This window comes from Rhododendron vialii, chromosome 10a (genome assembly GCF_030253575.1).
Source record: "Rhododendron vialii isolate Sample 1 chromosome 10a, ASM3025357v1".
Classification (NCBI taxonomy): Eukaryota; Viridiplantae; Streptophyta; class Magnoliopsida; order Ericales; family Ericaceae; genus Rhododendron; species Rhododendron vialii.
Window position 1 is genome coordinate 25972814 of NC_080566.1, and position 11061 is coordinate 25983874.

Below are 11061 nucleotides of genomic sequence, written 5' to 3' on the forward strand. Positions count from 1 at the left end.
CACAGATTGTGCACATATTTTGTTGTGGGGTCCACTACGGGCCCCACACAAATGATCCGAGCCGTTCATTAGATGTAAAATATTTTTTCAAGAGTCCCCGTAAAAAATACGCTCAATCTAATATCTATAGATACTCGATCCAATCATCTAAATTTTCATTCAGTTTTTTGGGTACTGAAAAATTAGATGATTAGATCAAGCACCTATGGGTATTGAATTGAGCTAATATTTTACGGGAACCCTTAAAAAAGTGTTTTACATTTAATGAATGGTTCGGATCGTTTGTATAGGACCTGTGATGGACCCCACAACAACACCCCGTCCCACATCAGAAGTCTATATGGATGATCTTGGGCATATAACAAACCTCATGGGTTACTACTAGTACCTTGTGCTTAAGCTTTTGGGCCATGTGGTGTGGCCTGTGGATCAAAATTAAGGTACTGGGTCAGTGGTCTGCTTGGGGCGTTACATGTGGTATCAGAGACATCCATGTGCACGACCATGTGGGCCTTGGAGTTTGGTTTGATTTAGTTGTTGGTTTGATTTGTATCGGTGATTATAGTGCTCAACCCCTCGCGAGGGCGCGAGACTATAAAGTTGGGGAGATTGTAACACCCCGTCCCACATCGAAAGTCTACATGGATGATTTTGGACATATAACAAACCTCATGGGCTACTACTAGTACCTTGTGCTTGAGCTTTTGGGCCATGTGGGGTGGCTTGTGGATCAAAATCAAGGTGGAGTAATCCAGAATGAAAAGGGGAACGGAATTCTGCTACACACAGTGCCCAATCTGTGCACAGATGATTCTGTGTGTGTAGACTTTCTGGAATGGAATTCTGCTACACACAGAATGGAATGGAATTCTGCTACACACAGACAATCTGTGCACAGATTTTGAATTGGGGCCCACCACGGATTCCACATAAATCATCCGAGCCGTTCATTAAATGTAAAACATTTTTTCAAGGGTTTCCGTAAAAAATTGAGCTTATTTTTTACGGGAACCCTTGAAAAAATATTTTACATTTAATGAACAGTTTGAATAATTTGTGTGAGATCCGTGGTGAGCCTTGCAATAAAATTTGTGCACAGATTCTATGTGTTCGTAGACTTTCGGAATGAAAAACAGTTTCCTTTTTGTCCATGACGGGAGAGAGACTGTTACGGGTTATCAAAACAACACAACAGAACGATAGATACGAGACGAGACCATCGATTTAAATCGTGAAGAGGCAAATTGTTCACTAACTCCTAGAAGAGGTAATTATTGATATTTTCTTTTGTCTTTACGACAATGCAACGTTTGTACATATAACCCGATTGTATTGTTTTCGTATCAAATGATTTTTCCTGTAGGTTGATTCATGCCCTGTTCACATGTTTAGTTGCGGTGTAGAATGAATAGGACCAATTTGCACATGCATTGCGTGTACCCAACCTCTAGTTTTTTCAGAAATCGATAGGAATTTTGCCAAAAATGGCTGGCGGTGTGGATGCTCTTACAATGACGACAATTCGTGATGTGATTATGTTGATGGTTTTTAGATATTAATCGGACACTGGAATTACTTACCTATATAAGCCGGTTCGTTGTCCTTTTGATGAACAATGAACGAAGTGACTTTTTCAATTCGTAAATTAGAAGATATATCCAGACTATGGGAGACTATTACCGATAGATATCGGCTCATGATAGTGCTACAATCCAAGTCAAAGTGTATATTTCTAGACCAAATTAAAAGGCTTTTCGAAAAGAACTAGAAGGCTTTTGGATTAATGAGATCAGTTGAAGTATAGTCTGCATGATTAGGAATAATTATCGTTATTTATGGAAACTGTTATAGGAACCCACCTTAAGGTTGTGGGTTCAAACTTGAAGGCAAAGTTTCACATGAAAAACTATGGTCTGTACCCAATCTGTGCGCCCCCCTCTCAGTCAGATAAAAGCTTCCGCAGTTTCTTGAGCTTTACCGTAAAAGTAGCATATACTATTTTCGAAGACTTCTTTCCTTGTTTTTGAATCCTGCAACATGCAATTAGTACATCTCCTAACTGATTATTTGGTAGTATCTTTTTACTTGCTGTTTAGTTGAACTTAATCGTAATTAATCCTCATCAGGGAGATGGAAGTGCAGGATCCAGAATCAGATGTCCAGGCATTGAGAAAATTATATGGGCTTCTCCAAAGAAACCAAAACGACTCACAATGTGCCTGTTCTGATTACGTAAGATTTCTTTGCAATAAGTTCTGGTATTCAATACCGAACCTTTCCGAGCAAGTTATATATGCATGGACAAATTGACATACGAATATGCATGCACATATGAAATACATTTGTGGTTGCAATGATGATGGATGTGGGGGTTCGATTTGACGGGACCTTGGCCTGGGTTAGGGTTCTCCTTCCGCTGGTTCGTTCTCCTGCTTCTGGACCTGCAACAAGTCACTAGAGCTGGAATAGCCCAGTGACCCTCCGACGATCGAGTTAGACCTCAAGGGAGAATGTAGATCTAGGGTTAGGGAAAAATGACATACCTCTCCAGGTGAGTATCCCTCTATATTTATAGACCTAGGTTTTCTTGGCCTCCAAGCTAACGCGTGGAGGATACACTCAGGTAACTGCCTCGAGTGACGTCATATATGACGAAAGGAATGAAGCGGTTACGGAGCACATGGCCAGACCTGATCCCAATGATTACGCCTGCTGCACGATCCTCATGGGACCCATCTGGCGTAACTGCCTCTCTCAGAGAGCTTCGGATATACCGAAGCAGGAACTCGTGCTGATAGCATTCTCCGAAATCAGTCTTTCTACCGAGCGATGAACCGAGCAGCATGCCAGGACCCTAGGTTCCAACCAATCTGCTGACCGGACTCCCACGGGGCTCTGGTTTGGAACGCCTGGCCAGGTTACCGAGGCGGTAACCGAGGCCACCACAATGGATTTAATACAAGTCAAGGAAGATTTAAACCAGTCCAAACTTTTTGTGTACTGCTGTCATTAGTGTTCTTATGAAAAGAATGGCAATCGTGTCTCTGAAAATTTTGAGCAGTCTGGAGCTCCAACTTTCAAAGTGAAAAGGAAAAAAAAGAGAAGGATATGTATCTTGGTAATCTTCTTTGGCATGCTGTTTATATGAACCATAAAAACCTTTTTTCTATGACTGCGGCACATAAAAAATCTTTAAGGATAACAAATATACGGCAGTCCATATATGTCAACCAGCAACCTTATAGTTCTATGGGAAATGCAGTATTTCTTGCTTGTAGAAACTGGTATTCGAAGAGGTGACATACTACTTGGAGGGTACTCGGCGTACATGAGAGACCCCACTTATGTTAAAATTGTGACCTGCATTGGGTAGCGGGTTGAAGCGATCGGCTGTATGGATCTTATGATTCTTATTGTAGTGACACCTACTGTTATGCTAGGGCACATGAAAAGGAGCACAATCAGTTCTGCTTATTACGAAAAACTGTAACATCTGTAGAAGCAAAATAATATTCGGAAACTGTTTGAATATCGAGTAGAAAGCTTATTTGATGCTCCATGCCATGGAATTCGATAGTAATGCATGTTTTTTCAGCTGTTAAGATGCCTTTTGACTACATGGACTGAGGTTTCCTTCGTAGTTTTTTCAAAACCATCTTTGTTCAGCTTTTGGTACCAATTGTAGGCTTAATAAGGTTTCAAATTGTAGGATAAGTGAATTAGCGAGGTGGATTTTTGGGCAGTGTTCTCGAACAAAATAGATCCCATGGGTTGATTCACTAAAGGAGATTTTTCTACTAAAGCTATTACGACCTCTGTTATAACAACTAGGTGCTAATTCTCCTCATCCATTTGAAGCATATTTTTGGCAATGTTCTCTAAATCAGAAAATCTTTTAATAAGCTAAAGACACTTAAAGACCAAGTAGTCCACTAATTGAATTTAGGAGGAACTTCCAAAGCTAAATTAAAATTGATACTCCCTCCGTCCCATATTGGTGGTCCAGTATTATTTTTGTGGATGTCCAAACAACATTGTCCATTTTGAAAAATTAAGAAAAAATGTCTAATTTTCCAGAGCTAAACCTAGTAAATAGACATAAATATATACTATATTTAAGTGGGAAAAATTAGGAAATACGGCTATTGAATTTGAATTCAAACACAATAATTGCATGTGACCTTAAAATGTTGAAGTTCCCATACAGACCAAGAATATGGGATGGGAGGGAGTGCTATAAATTAGTTAGTCCCCCAGCTCCAGGGTATGAAATATCTTTGTATACGTAAGATTGGTAAAGAAAATATCTTGTACATCAACCAGTTTTGATACCTTCCTGTTTGTAGCCCATACTTTCTTTACCACAAAATCATTCCTTACAGAAGCTTTTTTGTCGAAGAAACTTTTCTAGTTCTAGGACTTTGGTCTTTCAGAACTAATAAACTAAATATCTTCTTAGTACAACGATCTCATAGGAGCATAACAATTGTGCCCCATGTTACCTGTTTTATGGTACAATATGTTAAGCGCAATCCATCTGCTATTGAAAAACTGTAATGATAATTAGCTTGATACTATTATAGTTTGGCCCACATTAGTTATTCATTACATCTAATGTTAATGCTAGTATATGAGTCTGGGTGACCTATTTTCTCATAGCCAATTCATGTTGAATTGGTTTTAAGTTGGATGCTTTATGCAGAATGGTTTTGAGTTGGACGCTTTAACACAGTATCATGCTAGGCTTTTAGAGGTTTTTGCATAAGTATTTCTTGACTGGTTGCCTCCTTTGTTCATACCATAGGTGCACCCTGTCTGATCCCTATATGTTCTGGATCCTTTCTTTTCATGTCCACATGAAGGTAGGGATCGCACTTGCGGTGGAGTGTTAGAGCTTGTGATTTTCCTGCATTGATTAATTATTACCTCCAAAGCTAGTACATATGTTTGGGCGGCCTCTCCACTCTAGCCAATTGGTTTTGAGTTGGATGCTTAAGCAAATATCAATTCATCACGCTAGCTAGGGGTGAAGGTGAGACTTGGGGTTGTTTATAGACTAGCCTTTTTGATGTTATGTTTAAATGATTTTAGTGGTCTAATGTTGTTTTTCTAGTCTTGTCCCCTGGATTCTTTTCCTCTTGGACTCCTGTTTCAGCATCTTATCCTCCCCGCCTTAGATTGCAATTTGCAAGATTCACCTGTAATATCCCGTCCCACATCGGAAGTCTACATGGGTGATCTTGGGTATATAATAAACCATGTAAGCTACTACTAGTACTTTGGGCTTGAGCTTTTGGGCCATGTGGTCTGGCTTGTGGATCAAAATCAAGGTAATGTGCCAGTGGTTCACATGGGGCATTACAAATAGTATCAGAGCAACCCGTGTACACAACCGTGTGGGCTTAGGTCAGAGAAAAGACTCGGGTAATGCTGTGGTGACTTTGACTACTAGAGAAACGACCCGGGTAAAGCTATGGTGACTCTAGCCACTAGGGAAATGACCTGGGTAAAGTTGTGGTAAATCTAGTGCTCAACCTTGCGAGGACGCGAGGGAATAAAGGTGGGGAGATTGTAATATCCCCCTCATCGGAAGTCTACATGGGTGATCTTGGGCATATAATAAACCATGTAAGCTACTCCTAGTACCTTGGGCTTAAGCTTTTGGGCCATGTGGTGTGGATTGTGGATCAAAATCAAGGCACTGGCCCAGTGGTTCGCATGGGGCGTTACATCTCCTATCCCACCTGCTGATGCACTTCTTAGTACTGGAATTGCATTTTGAAGTGTTGAACACCTGGCTCTTGTTTGTCAGCGTTACTAAGGTTAAGCCTACTAGATCTTAGCCATGTGGCAGAATTGCTAAATACCTGGAGTCCTCTTGGGTTACATAGAAGAGAATTATTGACTATTACGTATTTCGGTAATGCATTCTGAACCATGACACATTTCCATAACCATTAAATACTAGTCCTTACTTAAGGAGGTTGACCCTGTCTGCATGATGAAGCCACCCCATTGTTGTTTTTGAAGCGATAAGGATGTCATCTAAATCTCTTATTGTAATTTGATTAAATGTAAATTCATATATAGTTAGGAGGACTCTTTCCTGTGCTGATTCTAGTATTCCACTACGAGGGCTCTCTGTATCTGTCTTTGTCTCTTTTTTTGCCTCTTTATTGATCTGTTTTTGGTTATAGGAAACCTTATATCGCATGGCTATATTGTCAACCACTAACTTATCTAAAAGCCTAAGCTAAATAGGTTAACTTCATTGTTTATGTTCTTAACTCGGTCTCTCCCATCTTGCCATTATTTGCTGTACAAACTGACCAAAACACGTGCATGTATTGTAATTGTAATGTTGGAGGTCAGGTTTGAATATGGGACTTTTTTGCCCGCTTTGAGACCCTGTCAAATTATTGACAACCCATCTAAATGTCAAGCTGTTTGAGAGAGCCCACAAATGCCTCATATTTTGCCATCTTTCTTCTATTATCTAAGTTTTTCTTCAAGCGTCATTCCAACTTGCCATGAGAGAGAGAGAGAGAGAGAGAGAGAGAGAGAGAGAGAGAGAGAGAGAGATCACTAGTATTCATGTTAGTAGCTCGCACATGCTCATAACGCGATCTCTGCTCTCCAGCAAGCACATAGAAACTGCATCTTATGTCAATTATAGGTTCTTTTCTATGCTAGCGTCTACTTGTTCTTAACTTCTGGGAATTGGTAATCATATATCAGTTTATCAATTTAGATACCTTTCTTGTGCTTAAAATTCTGTAGGTGTGTATTCACTGGGCTTTTGTTATTTGTTGTAGATGTTGGACGAGAAAGCAAAAGTCTTCTTAAAGAACTTACTCGATGGTGCTACTGTAAGGGTTTTGGCGGCTCATTCACAGGTATGTATGCGTTCTTTATGTTTTGCTAGTGTTTTGCTCTTTGGTTCTAAATACGATGGACCATTGAGTTCAGAATTAACGCAGTAAGCTCTTGACAGTAATTTCAGAGCACGCCTCAGTGTAAAGTCTATGTTCTAGTAATCTAGTCCCAGCTTAGAAGTGTGTACACCAAATTGAATTGCCTTGTTATCATAGTTGTGCTAATTGAGCTTTTCATGTGTCTATATCGCAGTTCACATCAGCTCAGGTTGGTGTATTTGATGCATCTCCTCCTGCTACTGAACTGGAGGAGCTAAAAGCCATGCCAATATTGAGGCCACCATTTTTGCCAGGTCTGTCAAAAATTTCTCCTGGAGTCGCTCAAAGCACTGCTAAAGCTCTTAAATTCAAACCAACTCCTCCACGAGAAGATAAACAAACGCCTGTTAAGCGCACAAAGTGCTTCACTTCTGCCATCGAACCTGAGAGTAGAAAAAGGTGTTGCATGGCTGGCGAGCAAAGCTTTGTAAAGCAGACAAAATTTATCAAGGATAACCATGGCATGGACATTGATAATCTTCATCGTCATAGTGGGTCTTATTGGGGTACAGGGCAGGTCAAAGGGATAGAAATTGAGAAGAAACCTCATGAGACTGATTACACGTCAAAAGAAGTTGCTGATGCCTTCAAAGAGGTTGAATTCCGCTTTCCATCTTTGCAGCTAGCCTCTGAGCATGGGGGTCAATTAGGGAAGAGTGAAGCTCTACATGGGTCCTCTGGAAGGATGGCCAGTTCTATTCCTGGGATAGATTCAGTTACTGTTGCAAATGGACATGGCAAAAAGAGCTGGAGGACACTTCAGGTCACCGGTCAGAGTGTGAAGGCCATTTCAAGGAAAATGGAATGGATGAGTCCATTGGCGGGGAAAAATGATCATCATACACCCAGCAATGCTCATGAATCTGCTCAAGGGTTGATGCTCCCCCCAAATCCAACCAATATCGTAAATGTGGCATCTACTTTGCCATCTGCAACACCCCCGAGGGAGTTAATCAGGAGTATTGGGACGTCTCAAACAACAAAGCAGGTTTCTTCTTTAGGATCCATGGGTTTAACGAATAAAAGATTTGAAGTGGCAGATTCAGTTCACAAACTGACTAAGGCCACAGATACAACTCCAAGGGAGAAGAGTACACCAAATCAGATGATTTCAAGGCCAAAACTGCTAGCTCAGAAGCATAGTCAATGTATGTTGTCCCCTACTTTGTATGGAAACGCGACGGACCAAGAGAACGGTGGAGTCCAAAAAAGTAGTAAGCGGGTGGCCCAATGGAAAATATTGCCCTTTAGACAAGAATCAGAAGCCACTAGTTCATCCTCCAGCTGGACAACTCAGGAAGCTAGCCCTACACGTGGCCAAGGGGATATGAGTTCCACTAACAGTAGTGATTGTGAAGGGTACTTCCTGCCAGGTCGGACGGTGGGCCCTTACATGGGCCCTGCAAGTAGCAGCGAGAGCGAGGGGTATCCATTACCAGATCAGGTACCCGCCCGTCATCACATGGATCTATCATCCAGAGTAGTGAGTCCAGCATCAACTAGTGTGGGTTCAGCCAAGGATTCCAGATCAGGCAACCGGGTAAAGCTGAAAAAACAAAGAGGTGGGTTTAGAAGGCTGAAAGACAAGCTGGCACTTGTGTTCCACCACCACCATCACCACCACCACCACCACCACCACCATGGTGATGATAGTGATCAAAAGACCAAGGCAGGCCGTGGTACATCTTTGTGGAAGAATGCAGGGAAGATTTTTCATGGAAAGAGCAAACAGAAGGGTTATGGAGAACAAGCAGTTGAAGAACATAGGAAGCCAGTGGTTCGCAAGGTAGCAGATAAGAACCAGCATGGGCATTTCCACAAACTTGTAAAGGGGCTCTTGGGTCAGGTACAGAAATCTAAGCACTCGAAGCTATCCAAAGGCGGCATCAAACAGTTGGGAGGCAGCCGGCGTGGCAATAAGAAGGTCGCGAATAAGTTACAGTGGTGGAAAATGTTTCGTCGCCAAAAGGCTGGGAAACCTCGGAGTAAACCATATGGCAACCTAGGATTTGGGAATAAGAAGCCCAGGTTTAAAGCATTACCCAAGACTAAATGAGCTCTTTTTTTTTTTGTGATCGGCAACTAGATGAGTTGTTATGATAGGCAATATGGTGGGAAACCATCTACCATCTTTTTAGATGTAGCTAGCCACCACCTTCCCTCTCTCATAGATGATCCATCCACGATGGAGGGCTGCCGATGCACAGCCATTTAACCTATGGTTTTAGCCCTGCCCTTGAACAAGTTGTATATGTAAGATCCACTCTAACTGAAGCTTATGATCTAAGCAACAACAAATAATTTGTAAGGATTTTTTTTCCCAAATTAATGGTATTTAGTCTCAAGAAAACTTTTGACTTATTTAGATACGTACTGTGAATGTACCATGCCTAACGAAAATGTCTTATACTTTAAATTTAAAATGCCTACGTACTTCAGTTAGCGTGGTGAACTGCATGTGTTTTCTTTTCCTTCTCCCATGCAGGGGCTACACTATCTGTGACTTTTGGTAGGGACGGTTATTGGTATACTATTTATAACCTCAACTATCCAGATATCACGAGTTCTTTCCCGGTGAATGGATTTCCATGATAAGAGCAAGGCAAAAAGCTAGACAATTCAAACCATCTGCGGTATGCACACACTTTGTCCTGTTTTAAGGTTTTTTCTGCACATTTCATGATAAGCTTTTTATATGCATATGCTCTATGTGTCCGAGAGGATGTGGATGGACGCGAAGTATATCGAGCTATTCTGATTTGTATTTTTCAATTTATTCTCCCAAAGTGTTGCATGGCCTGCTACGACCCGGGCATAAGCATCTTGGTATTTTACCTTCATCAATGTTTTAGTGTGTGTAGTAGATACGTGCAACTAATGTTTTCAGTTCTGTCTTCAAGTTCTCTCCAGGCCTAGTACCTAGACTCAATTTTTTCTCTCTGCGCACAGTCCCGAATAAATTTTCTCTCTAATTATTACTCTTAATTCTTTATCTATCTATCTATCTCCACTCATTACCCCAAAAAACTTCCTCAAGTCTCAAACCGAACACAGCCGGATTTTGATCATGTGGATTTGTAGAGACCCAGATTTTACACTTTCGTGCCATGCCGTTTTTTAATCGTGTTGTGCTGTGCCGTGTCCATGTCGTCACATCTCCAATCGAGTTTCATCGGAAAGGAAAAAAACTCCAAAAAGCATAAAATATTTGTCAACAAAAAAGTGTAAAATGTTACTATGTTACAGTATAAAATAAGAAATTAATATTTTTCGGTATTAAAATTAGCATTGCCCTTTCGTGCCCGTCTAGAACAATATCGTGTCCGTCTAAAATCGTGTCGTCCCGTCCCGTCCCGTGCCGGGCCCACTTTTGTGCCTTGCCCGTCTAAAACCGTGCCCGTGTCGTGCCGTGCCACATCTAAATTTGCGTTATTCTCTCACTTATGGTTAGAACAGAACCCGATGATTGTGAATAGTCTCCATATACTTGGGAGTTCTTGTATCTTATTACTTCGAGTCAACTTTGGAGCATTGAAACTCACTGTCCATCTCCCTTGTTGCATTGATTGTATTTGGCCCCATAGTAGGGGGAGAGATTAAGAATTGGGAGTGGACGTTGGACATGTTCAAGCATTTTATTTGCACTATGGCATGGGTTGAGCATGAGCTAAACTAAGAATAGTATCAACCATTTTCTAAGTTCAGGGGACATGTCTCCACCTCAAGTTGAGAAGGAGACTTTCCGTTTGTCTTCTCTCTGGTTTGGTACATGTTGAGATATATTTTTGAAGTGGAATTCGTAACATGCAGATTCGTTTGGATGCATAACTCATCTTGTATATCTTTCTTTTGTTTACCTGTTTTGAAAACTGATCATAGTCTACTTAATTGACTTGTCATGTGTTGGCGGAGAAAACTTTAACATGAGTGATACTTAACTTTCATCTAGACAGATTATGTTAACCCTTCCGGGGTGGGATGTTGCAGATTTATCAGATGGTTTGAAGGATATGTTTTCTGTTTTTAATCTAGTTTCCCTCCAGAATTAAGGTATTCGTGAACTTGGAAAATAAAGATTACACGGAAC

The 11061-nt window shown here is 41.0% G+C and overlaps 1 protein-coding gene across 2 annotated transcripts; it reads left to right on the plus strand.

Moving 5' to 3' along the window:
* The first annotated feature begins 1115 nt into the window (after positions 1-1115).
* On the plus strand, positions 1116-9336 carry LOC131303589 (uncharacterized). 2 transcript variants are annotated; one of them, XM_058330533.1, is made up of 4 exons: positions 1116-1267; positions 2127-2232; positions 6816-6896; positions 7129-9336. In XM_058330533.1, exons 2-4 carry the CDS (start codon positions 2131-2133, stop codon positions 9028-9030), a joined length of 2085 nt encoding a protein of 694 aa, XP_058186516.1. In that variant the 5' UTR covers positions 1116-1267; positions 2127-2130; the 3' UTR covers positions 9031-9336. The 2 variants fall into 2 exon arrangements, with proteins under 2 accessions (XP_058186516.1, XP_058186517.1); XM_058330534.1 differs by lacking the exons at positions 1116-1267; positions 2127-2232 and adding an exon at positions 4883-5032.
* The last annotated feature ends 1725 nt before the right edge of the window (positions 9337-11061 follow it).